Genomic DNA, 13,248 nt, shown 5'->3' on the forward strand with positions numbered 1-13,248 from the left:
GAGCTGAGATTGCACCACTGCACTCCAGCCTGGGCGACAGAGCAAGACTCCATCTCAAAAAAAAAAAAAAGACCTTCCTCTTTCTTTCTTTCTTTTTTTTTTTGAGACAGAGTTTTGCTCTTGTTGCCCAGGCTGGAGTGCTATGGCACAATCTCAGCTTACCACAACCTCCACCTCCTGGGTTCAAGCCATTTTCCTGCCTCAGCCTCCCTAGTAGCTGGGATTATAGGCACACACCACCACGTCCGGCTCATTTTTTGTATTTTTAGCAGAGACGAGGTTTCACCATGTGGGCCAGGCTGGTCTCGAACTCCTGACCTCAGGTGATCCACCCGCTTTGGCCTCCAAAGTCCTGGGATTACAGGCTTGAGCCACTGTGCTCGGCCCTACCTTTTTTTTCTTTACTCAAAAAAGTCTTATCAGATAGCATCTGTGAAAATGTTGCCTGGTCCAGTAGAAGGACATAGTGTTGTGGGAAGGAAATCTGGAAGGGGAGAAAGGATCCTGGGTTTTGGGCAGCCTCGGCCCCTAAGACTTTGGTAAAGGGGTGTGAAACGTGTATCTGAAAGATTTTGCCTTGACTCTGGAGCAGGCCCACCTGGGCCAATCCTGCTTTCCCTTTGGCCTCCTTGCCTGTAAAATGAGAACACTATTGTGAAGATTCATTGTGAGAATGTGTGGTTTGTGATGCTTGATAAATGCTGGTTTCTCTTATCCCATTGCTTCCTAAAACTCAGTGTCACCAAGCCAGGCTGTTCTAACCATCCAGAAGGCGCAGGCCTGGGCAGCTCCCTCTCCTTGTTCACCCCACTCCCCTACTCCCCGCTCCCACTCCTGCTACCACTGCCATGTTCCACCCCAGAAATTTGGGCCCCAAAGCCTGGCCTAGAGGAAGCCCAACCAAACTGGTCAGGCTGGCCTGGCCTCTGCTAGAAACTTACAGGTCCTTATCTCCACCATGACTAAATTTGGATCTTAAACTCACAGACAATCAGCCTGGGAATTCCTGACAAATTCCAGCAAGGGCCAGCTGTTCTCTGGCTTTTGCAGAGTAGGGAGATCATTTTTTCCAAGTAACAAGTTTAAATGAAAAGTCATACTTGCTCATTATGGAAATTTGGGAAATCTGGGAAATTTTCTATAATGAGCAAGTATGAGAAAAAGGCACCAATAAGACCATCACTCAGACACAGCCCTCATGGACATTTCACTCCTTTCTTTCTGCTCTTTCCAATGCATGGGCAGGTTTTTGGGCTGTTGGTGTTTTGTCTGTTTTTTTTTTATCTATGAGATCACGGTGTATGTGCAATTTTGTATCTTGATTTTTTAAAATCACATTTTAACATAAACCTGTGTTATAAACTAACAATCGTTGCTTGGTGCTGGGTGCCAGATGCTGTGCCTGGCACATCACTGTATGATCTCAGTAACACTTACACCCATTCTAAAATCAGGGACTATTATTGTTCTTGCTTTGAAGATGAGGAAACTGAAGCACAAGGAGGTTAAGCATCTTCCCCAATGTCTTGGTGAGGCCCTGGCAGTCTGGCTTCATGCCCATGCCATTAGCCCCATATGTATCGGTATCATGGTTTACTCGACTGTTCCCTACACAGAGGCCTGTTGTTTTTGCCCGACCTGCATGCATTCTTTTTTTTTTTTTTTTTTCTTTGAGATGGAGTCTCGCCCTGTCACCCAGGCTAGAGTGCAATGGTGCAATCTCGGCTTACTGCAACTTCCGCCTCTCAGGTTCAAGTGATCCTCCTGCCTCAGCCTCCCGAGTAGCTGGGATTACAGGCATGCACCACCACGCCCAGCTGAGTTTTTGTATCTTGAGTAGACAGGGTTTCATCGTGTTGGCCAGGATGGTCTTGAACTCTTGACCTCATGATCTGCCCGCCTCTGGCATGCATTCTTCAGGACTCATTTTCTCTGGAGATTGCGATTCCCCACTTTCAGCTCACAGAGTTCAGACAGGGCAGCTATTGGGTGCAGGTGAGCACCCATCCTGGGTCTGACCAATCAGAACCCTGTATCTCCCTGTCCTGTGACTAGTTCAGGAGCGGACATGTGATCTGAGCTGGTCCCTGCAGGGACTGCTCAAAGGCAGGATGCTGGTGGCCCTGCAGGAGGCATCTCGAGAACCTGCCTGGGAATGGGGCCAGATCACAGGGCTGAGCGAGAGGGGAGAGGCTAGTCCTGATGCAGCATTTCAGACCCTGGTTCCACTTGCACACAGAGTGGGTTCTGCTACTGGACTTTTCAGTTCCCTAGCTCTTTATCCCCCTAAAACCTATCTGAGTTGGGTTTCTGTCACTTGTAACCAACAGTCTTGGTGAATACACACTGGTTGTTGGACATTAGGGTTGCTCACAACTTTTTACTCCTCTAGAAGATGCTGCAGTGAATATCTTTACATGTAGATTTCATCCTTGATTAGAATGATTTCCTTGTGATTTTGACAGAAGTTTGCTATTTGGCAAAGGCATCAAACATTGTCGGTGTTCTATAGACATTTTGCAATTTATTTCCCCAAGGCTGGCAATGATTTGGATCCTCACCTTCACTCCCCATCAGTGTATGTAAGTGGGATTTTAAAAATTGAGTTCTGAAGTGTTTTTTTTTTTTTTTTAACAAGCCAAAGTTGTATTTTTTTTTAAACAGGAAAATTATGTCAATATAAAACAGATAAAAACGGACAAAAATCAAAACACACAACACAGAAAAGCACAACACGCAAGACCAGTGCAAACCCTTCCCAACCCACTTCCCAGGTTTTAAAACTTTGATTACAGATCCCCAAGGATTAGACTGTATTGGAGAGGTCACAGTATTGAATCAGAAAAGACATGTTTTAAAAGGTCTGTACACAGGTAGTGGTGTGTGGGGTGGGGGGATGTACACTTCATCACTCCAACATCAAAAACAGGATGCAAAAAGAATTTCAGCGATGATCACAGATTTCTAGAACCCTACCACGTATGCCAGCCCCCCCATCCCCATCCACTTTTAAAAGTTGCTTTTAAAAAGGATAAAAAGTGCACAGACACTTTCGTAAGGCACAGACAGATTGTCGCACAAGTTGTTTCATTAGGGACTCGGATAAGACAGCGAGACAGTTAAATACCAAGAAATGCCAGGAGGCCGCGTGTTCCTGAGCCGGTGCCCCGTGCCAGGACTGGGGCAGGGGCAGGGCCGAGAAGTGGGAGGTTATTGCCTCTCTGCCTCAACTGGACGGACTCACTGGGGTTCTCCTGGGCCTTGGCGACTGATTTCCAGGGCCTGAAAGCAGCAATTAGCCAACTTCCCCCCTGCGTCTCCCTGGCAGGACCTGAGGGTGGTCACCAACCCGCGGGGCTTCCGGGGGTTCTGCTTAACGCCGTTTGGGCAGCAGCTCACTGACTGCAACGTGTCCAGCATTTCCAATGCAGAGAAGGTTCTGTGAAGCGTGCAGCAGGTTCCGATCAAGAAGGCAGCCTTTGGACACCCACCTCCACGGACCCAAGGCAGCAGATGGCCAAGAGAGCCCAGTGGATTCTGCCTCAAATACCCCACTCCCCTCTTAGTGTCACCCCTGCTGGCATCACAGCTGGGGCACAGTCCTCTCTGCTCTATCCTCACACACCTCACACATATTAGGTGCTCAGCAAATGTTTGCGGAGTATCTTTGTGTGTGTATGTGGTGCTGTTTTACCAAAGCCCTGAGCACTCAGAATCTGATTTCTGGTTGACTCAGCAAACCTTTACTGAGTACCTACTATGTGTTAGGACAGGACCAGCACCAGGGGTCAGAGAAAAGTTCACCCTGTGTCCTGAACACAGGCCATGCTGATTAGTGGGCATCAAGGGACTGGAAACGTGGTGCTGCGGTGAGGGGACCAGCTCCATCCCAGGGGACTCCCCTGAGAACCTGCTAGGACAAGGAGCCAGATTTGCCTTGGAAACAGTCCAGTTTTTCAGGAGGCTCCGAATGAATGGGCACAAGACCATTGACAATGGGGTGTTTTCAGGTCTCCCCTGTCCTAGCCCTGGAGCCCCGGATGCTGTGGCCCAGAAGAGCACACGATGGGCAGTGAGCCTGGAACAGCCGAGGGCTGGGTCACGTGAGGGGGTGCTCAAGGGGCTGGGGCCCCGCTTGAGGGGGTGGCGATCACAGGGCCTAGGAAGGTGGTAGAACAGGGCCCCAGGTCCCTCCCCAACTGTGGACACCCCTGCATAACGAGAGAGGGCCCTTGGGTTGGAGTCCAGATCTCACAGAGCTCGGCTCTGCCAGAAGGTGGGCAGTGAGCAGACGAGCCTGGAAGGGAGGCCGCTTCCCCTCCCAGGGTGTGGGCAGCGGAGGGGCCCTGGCTGAGGCTGGAACCTCCACATAGGCACAGGTGCCCGGACTCTCTCCAGGTGGGTTTCAAGGGAGAAAACTCAGTCTCGAGCTTCCTGGGACTTGGAGCCAGGCAGTGGGAGTGTGGGATGTGGCACCAGACACTCCTGGGTTTGAATCCCAGCCCTGCCATCTCCTGTTGTGTGATCATGAGGTCGTTTCACTCACAGGACCTCAGTTTCCTTACCTGCCACGTGGGATAATACCAGCTTTCATAGAGTGTAAGTAGCACAATTTTTTCTTCTTCACACGTGAACGTCTCTGATTGGAAGGAGCTGTACAGTTTTAGCATCTTAGTTAAGATTGGCGGCGTTTTTTCCTTATGGTATGTAAAAACTGTGTTTTATGACCGGCAGCGTCTTAGATGTGACTTATTATGGCAATAAGACCTGCCTCACAGGATTCACGCAGGAAGGCGCCTCTCTAGCCCAGTGCCAAGGCACACTGTAGGTGCAAAATAAAATATAGTGGCTCCTTTTCCTCTTTCTCTTGTCTCCTTCTCAAGACAGAACATAGTGGGGATGTGTGCGTCTCCTCTGTAGCACTAACGCTCAGAGCATCAGGAAACGTCTGGTTTTTAGAAGATAAACACCCCCTTACCTCCTCTTGGAAACAGGGAGGCTATTTATAGCAGCTGCAGAGCAGGTTGAATGGGCCACTACTCCCTTCTTCCCAAGGTCACAGGTCGCCAGGAGATGCCTGGTCCATCCCTGGGTCCAGGCCTCAGTCACTGGTTTCCCAGTGGAGGCTGGACGTGACCCTGGCTGGAACCCAAAGGGGCAGCGAGGAAGGGCAGGAGAGTGGAGCTGCTTTCCCCCAGGCCACTGAGACCCCACAGCTTGTGGCTGGGTCTCAGAGTAGTCAGGAGACGGTTGCCTGGAGCACCACAGGCCTGGGGTGAGGAGTCCTCCCATGCAGGGCCTGTGCATGGCCCCACCCACACCCAGCACATGCGGGAAACTGAATTCAGCCAGGCACCCAGGGCCGCCTGGATTCTCAAACTCTTATTTTGGCAAACACTGCGGTTCCAAAAGCTGCTCAAAAGATTCTGCTGCCAAATTAAAATGTGGGAATTTCCCCAGATTTTCTAGGGAAAAGTAAATAATCAGGGATTCTTGAGGGGGCAAGAGAGTGGGGGCCTTAAGTTAGCATCAGGTCAGACAACCGTGACCACTCCCAGCTAGAGGAGGAACAGGAGGCCCTGAACCCGCCAGCATCGCATGGGCACCAGCTGGTCTATGGGGCTGGATCTGGTGAGGGCCGGGCCCAGCTTCGCTCTGGGCACCCAGACACCCAGCAAGTGTTTATTATATGAATGCATCAACTCCCCTGTCCCTCCTTCCCTCCTTCAGCAGGACATGAACAGGTTAGGAATTGTAATACAAATGGTACTTGCTTTTTGCAAGCCGTCTCAGGCTTTTCAGAACATTGTGCTGGTCCTCCCAAGAACTCTTGGAGTTGTCAGGTTCTAGACTTCTAATTGGGGACTGAAAAATAGACAGGCCAAGGGACTTCCCTAATGGGACATCACAGAAGAGGGCAGAGGTGGCCAGAACTGGGGGCAAGAAGGGAGGGACAGGCCTGGGCCAGCCCCTCAGCCCAGGTATGATCTGCGAGTCTGCAGAGATGGGCAGGGGTGAGGGGTGGGTCAGGGCCAGGGTCCCAGGAAATCCCAGCAGGTAGGTCTGGGAAGGGAGAGAATCCCAATGCCAGCATTTGTAGTTACTGTCTCGATCATTAGTTAACATACTTATCAGTGAACACTTTCGTAACCAGCGGAGGAAGATACACTGAGAATCAGAACAAGGACCAAAAGTTGTAACCAAAGTTATAAAGCCCTCGTTCCTCCTCCTGCCAGCAGGTCCCCTGGGAATGCCAAGCCCAGGGGCCACCGCAGGAAGGTAGAGAGCTGTCTGCGTGGTGGAGTGGCCTTTCCAGCTCTAGCTGCATCACCTGCCTCTAGGATTCTCTCTCTCCCACAGAAAAACAGACCCTCCGCTGGTCTTCTCCTTGGAGACGGGGAGGAGCATTACAGAGACTTGCCTCTAGAGACAGAGACAAGGTATGATGTGTATATTATTAGACGGTCTGGGGGTGAAGGGGTGAAAAGATGACACAACCCAGAGGGCTTGGCCTCGGTGCCCATCACACCTAGCTCTAAGACCCAGTAAGAAATGAAGAAGTGAATTGTTCTGTTCTCTGCCCACCTTCCCCTCAAGGAGTTGACGCTTTGGGGCTGTAAACAATGAGTTATTTTTGCCTCCCCTTAGAGAATCTGAGCATCTCTTTTCTACACCACCCCAGGGAGTTCTGTTAGGGTCAGGCTTCGTACATTCAAAACCAGCTATGTCCCATCCCCAGAAAGCAAACAACTTCTAGTCATGCCAACATCGGGGCTCCGGATTGCACGCTCCCTCCCAGAGCCGGGACCCCTGGTAAAATCGCTACACGTTCATTCTCTCTCTCACACACACATTCTCTCTGTTCTCCCTCCCTCCCCTCCCCCTCTCTCACACTCAACCCAACCCCAGCAAGAAGCATTGCACAGACAGAGGACGCTGTTTCCCAGTTGAAAGGTCACCAAGGGACAGGGTGATCTGCCAGGCAGTTCCTGAGCTTGCTCTTGGACGGCCTTTTGGGGGCAAAGCACTTTGGAGCCGGAAGTAACCCCTGCCTGGGCTGAGGCCCTGGGGGCCTCGCGACACGACTGTCACGCCTTGCCCACCACTGGAGAGACGGCCGCTGCCCGTGGACTCCCTGGCAGCCTCGTGGTTGCCCAGCCCAGGGGGGCTTCAGAAAGGTGACCTTGCTCTGGCCAAGGCCCGTGGGCAGGTTAGGCTATGGCCTGTAGATCTTAATGACGTCCTTGATGGGCCGCCGGCAGATGGGGCAGCAGGCCCGGGCCTGCCGCTTGAGCCGCAGGCCGCAGCTGTGGCACAGGCACATGTGTCCACACGTGTAGATGACCGTGTCCACCTCGCCATCGAAGCACACCGTGCACTCGCCATTCTTGATGCCTGCCGGCTCCGGTGGGGAGAACACGGGAGACACCGGGGGGCTCAGCGGGGAGCTGGGGGCCGTCACTGCCGAAAGGGAGAAGAGGACATACATTAATAATGTCTCTCTTGGGTGGGCTCTGTTGGGGCAACCCCAAGAATGCAGTGCTTCTCGGTGGGACCAGTGGGAGGACACTTTTGGGAGATACTAATTTTAGTTTACCTCTGGGTTTTGCACCTTTCTCTACCCTTCTATTCCCAAACACCAAGATAAAATGCCACCACTGTCACCCTTTGGAATGTCCTATTTAGATACTACTTCTCCCTCCGCTGAGCATACAGCTGAGGGAAGGAGAGGATGCGGGGGAAAGGCGGCCACCCTGCTCAGCCCCTGGAAGGCCGTTGGCACAGCCAGAAGAGCCAGGCCAGCTGCCAGCCCCTGCCCCTGCCCGGGTTTGCATTTCCTTACCCAGGGATGACTCAGATGCCGAGGAGGACTGGTTGACACTGAAGGTCATATCTGAATCACTATCGTCCTGGGAGCCGCTGAGGGACCCTGATGGAGTCGTGGTCGCAGGGCTGGACTGCAGGGTACCTGAGGCCCAAAGAGATTCCATCAGGGGCAGTGGGAGGTTGGACCTGCCCTGCTAGTCCACAGTTCTTCACTGCTTTGCACCTTAGCTTTCGCGTCTGTCTAACCAGAGGACCAGAGCTATCTCCCAGGGCTCTGCTGAGGACTGAAGAGCATGTCCAAGTGCGGTGCCTCTGCTCTTTGTCTACCCAGCCTCCATTCTCATTTCTTTCAGAAACAGCCCTGGGGTGTCCTTTTGGGATACTAATGTGCCCTCCCTCATAGGATAAGGGCCAGGAACTTATAGGAACTTCCACTCCCTGGTCTCAGTAGTAGTGATTCAGGAAAGGGCACTTAACCCATGTAAGGCCCCTGAGACCCAAGTCTGCAACTTTTACTGGAACTACTAGGAAAGAAGGAACTCATTCCATTCATTGGGGGGGAAGCCTGGAGCTGGAAGAGCCAGCCTGTGGCAAAGGCCTGCCTGAGAGTGATGCCAACACAGAGGCAAGCAGAGCTTTGAGTTGGAAAGAGAGGTGGGATCCTGCTGACATCCTTCCAGTATCTAGATCCAGCTGTTCCTGAACTCACCCAATATACTCCCAGACATTTCCTTTTTGCTTAGGGCACTGTGAGTGGGGCTTTGCCCCTTGCAAGAAGATCCCTGACTACTAGTGCTCAACATGGTTGAGTTTTCTTCCCCAAGCCTGCTGTTGGTTCAGACAATAACAGGTTATTTCTTAAGATGAAGAGATGCCCCTTCCCTTGCCCTACCTGAGAATGAATGGACAGATAATGGGCACTTCATCTCGGGCTGAAATGATGACTATGTCTGATGGTTCCTCAAAAACACAAAACAAAACAAACCTTCCCCCTCCCCAAAAAACACCTTGAATAACCACCACTGCCACCCGGCTCCTCCTCTGCCCTCATGAAGACAGCAGCAGCTGCTGTTGTTACTGTTACCACTGATTAAACCCAGGGCTGTGTCAGGCCCCGCTCAAGGCATTATATGCACCTGATTTCACCCTCATGACAACCCCATGAAGCAGGTATCCCTCTCTTTCTACACAAAGGAAACAGGCTCAGGAGACTGTGATTTGTCCAGCATCTTCAAAGCTGACCAGCGATGTGACCCTGGGACAGTCATTTAATCTCTCTGTGCTTCATTGTCTTATCTGTAGGTGGGGATAATGATACTGATTTCATAGGGTCAAAGGGAGGATAAAATTCAATGAGGGAACATATGAGCTGTTGTCTGCTTCATATTGCTTGGACTCTACTTTTTGAGCCATGAACTTGGAGCCAGGCTCTCCGGGAAGGCTTCTCTGAACATCTCCTTCACTCCACCAAGCTGGGAGAAGAGCCCCTGGCTGTAGCAAATGTCACACCGTGCAGCTCTCCATTAGGGTGTCTGTGAGCTCCTAACCGGCATGGAGTGTGTCCTGTTCTCTGCTGGCCCTATCCTGGTGCCTACGGCCGGGCCCACAGCTGGTGGCTGCTCTTTGCCTATTTGTGGCATGAATTAAGGCAAAAATTATCTCAAAATAGGATGGTTCAAGCCTCCATTCCACTTTCTGTGGACGATACTATTCTTATTTCCTCTTTCATGTGCAGTCGAATTTATTTTTTCCCTACACTTACTGTGCATTACATGTTAAAAACACCCTAATATAGCAAATCATAACAACGGAACTAAAAATCGCACTGACCATTTACTGCGGGGATACAGCCCGCCAAACCTGGAGACCAGCCAGTTACCTATCTAGGTCGGTGGTTTATAAAATGTGGTCCAGAGAGCCGCAACGTCAGCATCCCCGGGCACTTGCCAGAAACGCACCGTGGACCCACTGAATTGGGAACTCCGGGGTGGAGCCCGGCAATTTTGGACGGGGTGGATCGTGCCGGGCGCTCAGTTGGGAAGCGCGGGCTGGCCTTGGACGGTGCAGCGCCTAGCGAGCAGGGCGGGGCCGGGGAGGAGCGCCGCAGGGCGAGAACGGGCGGGACTGGAGAGGGGCGGGGCCTCGCGCACGCGGGGCAGGGGACTCACCGAGGAGGCGCAGCTGGCCCGCGACGCCGCCGCGCACGGCGAAGAAGGCCCAGAGCGCCTGCGTGGTGTCGACGCACAGCAGGCGGCCGCGCGGACGCCCGTTGACGCCTAGGAGCACGTCGCCGCCGGGCCGCAGCGTGAAGCTGAGCGCGTCGCCGCCGCTCGGCACGGGCCCGGCGCGCGCCACCACCCAGTACTCCTTGCGGTCGAGCAGCGCGTCTGGGTCGGCGGGCAGCTCGTTGGGCCGCAGCCCGCCCGGGTCGCACGACGTGATGCCGAAGGCCAGCGCGCCGGGCGCCGCCAGCCCCGGGCGGCCCACCTCCACGAAGAGGCTCTCGCCGGGCCGCAGCGGGCGTTCGGAGAAGACCAGCGTGCGGCCGCCGTCGGGCCGCGGCGCACAGGCTACTTTGCGGTCGGCCGACAGGCTCACGTCGGGCCCGCGTGTTGCGTGGAAGCGCAGGTCGGCCTCCAGCAGCGCCGGCGACGACGCGGGGCGCGGGCGCTCACGGGGCCCGCATGGGATGGCGGCGGCCGCGGCGTCAGCGGGCGGCGGGCCCGGGGCGCGGCCCAGCGCCAGGTGGCCCAGCTTGGCCACCACCTGGTTGTTCTCGAGCTCGTTGTTGTCGAAGTTGGCCGCGTCGTGGCTGCTGGGCGGCAGGCAGGCGCTGAAGCGGGCCTGGCTGAGGCGCGCGGGCGTCAGCGTGTCGGCGAAGGCGCTCTCTGTGCGGACAAAGGGAGGGACATGGTGGGGAGAGGCGGCGCGTGAGGCTGGTCGCGAGCCACTCCTCGACCGCTGCTCCCTGCAGGCCTCCGCGACTGAGCCGGGCCTCGAGCAGCCCCCACCCCACCCTGGCTTCCAACTCTCCTTTTGCCCATCTGTGTTATTTAGGGAGTCACAGGTGCACAGAATTGCATTAAGCACAATCCTCGGTTTCCTTCACATGCTCTTACCTTTGGGACGGGCAGATAAGGCCCTTTTAAACCTGGCTCCTTCTCTTCCATCCCTCCTTTTCTATCTACCCTTTCCCCTTCTCTTCCTCTTTCCGAGGCTTCCATACTTTGATTATTAAAAGGGCATCTAAAAATCGTTTATTGTCCATCTCCCCAGCTAGGACATAAGCTCCAATAAAAAGCAAACCTGTGCTCGTGGCCTTATGCAACAGGCACCTCTAAGCTTTCGCACGCTACCTCATTTAATTTACACAACCACCCTGTGAGGCATGTGCAGTTCCCTGCCATTGAGCTCACAGGGAAACTGAGGCAGAGGGGTTGGGGAACATGACCAAGGGCACACGGCTACCCAGTGGCAAAGCCACGACTTGAACCCATGACTTGAACCCAGGCTGTCAGGCTCTAGAGTCTGGCCTCTTCAACACATGCTGCCTCTGAAAGAAGCGAGGACCTGGGTTTGTCCTCACTGCTGTGTTCACAGCACAGAGCACAGTGCCTGGCCCTGCACAGGTATTTAAGCATTGACAGAAAAGTCTACAGGAGATTGTCTCAGTTGGTAAAACAAAATGAAGGGAAAGTTTTTTTTATTTTTGAAACAGAGTTTCGCTCTTGTCACCCAGGCTGGAGTGCAATGGCATGATCTCAACTCACTGCAGCCTCTGCCTCCTGGGTTCAAGCGATTCTCCTGCCTCAGCCTCCCGAGTAGATGGGATTACAGGTGCCTGCCACCACGCACTGCTAATTTCTGTATTTTTAGTAGAGACGGAGTTTCACCCTGTTGGCCAGGCTGGTCTTGAACTCCTGACTGCAAGTGATCTGCCCACCTTGGCCTCCCAAAGTGCTGGGATTATAGGCGTGAGCCACCACGCCCGGCCAAAGGGAAAGTTCTTTAAAAGTTAGAGTTATGAAAACATTTTTAAGTAATTTTTAGTGATTTGAAAAAATGTTCTTCATATGACATAGGTAAAAAAGCAAAAATAGTGCTTAATCATTTGGGTAATACAGGTGTTCGTACTTTAGTAGATTACCTGTTTATTTTCTGCCTCCCTAGCTGGAATATGAATCTCTCGAGGCCAGGGTCTGTGTCAGTCTGGTCACCACCATGTTCTCAGGGCTTGGCAAATAGCCTTCACTATTAATAGTTTATTGGATGAATGAATGAATAAGGTCTAGAAGAGACTGCTATGCTAAATAACAACAACATCAGGAAAGAGTCATTAAAATATTTTGAAGGATTTTTTTAGTGATAACATTTTTGTTTAATAGGAAAGTAAGTGTTTCTTAGACTTTTTAAACAGACCACTTTGAGCCAAGATTTTGTTAAATGTTATCATTCTATAGTATCTTGAAAAATATTTCCTCTTTTCCAAATATGAAATGAAATCATAAGAATGCACGTGCTTTTTCAAACTATGACCCAGGCCCCGGTGGGTCCAAATGCACCCCCTCAGACACCTTTCACTTAAACTGGGTTTACAGCACTTGGAAAACCAGTAAATCTGGCAGTAGGAGCTGAATTCTGGCCTGGCCACAATGGGCTAAAGCTTGCCCTTGTGTTGAGGTGGTTTGATCTCTCTTGATGCCCCTGAGGTGGCCCTCTTCAAGGTCTCACCAAAAGGTGTCAGCTACTTGTTTGGGCTCTGTGGGCATCTGAGTGTGTATGCTTTGCCTTAGCGAGGGTGCTTCCCATAGCTCGAGGGAAGAAGTGGGGTTTCAATTTGTTTCTTTAAAAACGTATATATGTGTGCGTTTGTCTACATCTGTCTGTCTGTGTCATTTTATTTATGTGCATAGGAAATCAAGTGCTGGAGACAGACATAAGAAAATATTAATAGTAATTATCTCGGGGTGAGATTATGAAAGGCTTTTCTTTAGATATTTCTGTATTATTTAGTTTTCCTACAATAAACTTGTACGCTACTGATGTGGTTTGGATTTGTGTCCCCGCCCAAATCTCATGTCAAATTATAATCCCTAGTGTTGGAGGTGATTGGCTCAGGGGTGGACTTTCCCCTTGCTGTTCTTGTGACAGTGAGTTCTCACAAGATCTGGTGGTTGAAAAGTGTAGCGCCTCCCACTTCACACTCTTCCTCCCTCCTCCTCCCTCTCTGGCCAGGTAAGCTATGCCTGCTTCCCCTTTGTCTTCTGCCATGATTTTAAGTTTCCTAAGGCCTCCCCAGCCATGCTTCCTGTACAGCCTGGGGAACCATGAGCTAATTAAACTTCTTTTCTTTACAAATTATCCAGTCTCAGGTGGTTCTTTATAGCAGTGTGAGAACAGACTAATACAGCTACAAATTTT

General features: G+C 52.0%; 3 protein-coding genes across 4 annotated transcripts in view; all 3 read right to left on the reverse strand.

Moving 5' to 3' along the window:
* RPL26L1 (ribosomal protein L26 like 1) overlaps positions 1-2,995 on the reverse strand; it is a 287,969-nt gene extending 284,974 nt beyond the window's left edge. Inside the window, exon 1 of the mRNA XM_050793324.1 lies at positions 2,989-2,995. The gene's annotated coding sequence lies outside the window, so the exon portion shown is untranslated. The remainder of the gene's footprint in view (positions 1-2,988) is intronic.
* The window catches only part of ATP6V0E1 (ATPase H+ transporting V0 subunit e1), a 380,972-nt gene that overhangs the window by 348,701 nt on the left and 19,023 nt on the right, over positions 1-13,248 (reverse strand). The window lies entirely within an intron of this gene.
* Positions 1,658-13,248, reverse strand: part of NEURL1B (neuralized E3 ubiquitin protein ligase 1B) — a 51,434-nt gene continuing 39,843 nt past the window's right edge. For both annotated transcript variants that reach the window (XM_050793215.1, XM_050793214.1), the window contains 3 exons: positions 9,996-10,715; positions 7,844-7,969; positions 1,658-7,461 (listed from right to left, as the gene is read on the reverse strand). In XM_050793215.1, coding sequence (XP_050649172.1) covers positions 7,217-7,461; positions 7,844-7,969; positions 9,996-10,715 — 1,091 coding nt within the window. In that variant the 3' untranslated portion in view covers positions 1,658-7,216. The remainder of the gene's footprint in view (positions 7,462-7,843; positions 7,970-9,995; positions 10,716-13,248) is intronic.

The sequence above is a fragment of the Macaca thibetana genome, chromosome 6, assembly GCF_024542745.1.
Source record: "Macaca thibetana thibetana isolate TM-01 chromosome 6, ASM2454274v1, whole genome shotgun sequence".
NCBI classification, from domain to species: Eukaryota; Metazoa; Chordata; class Mammalia; order Primates; family Cercopithecidae; genus Macaca; species Macaca thibetana.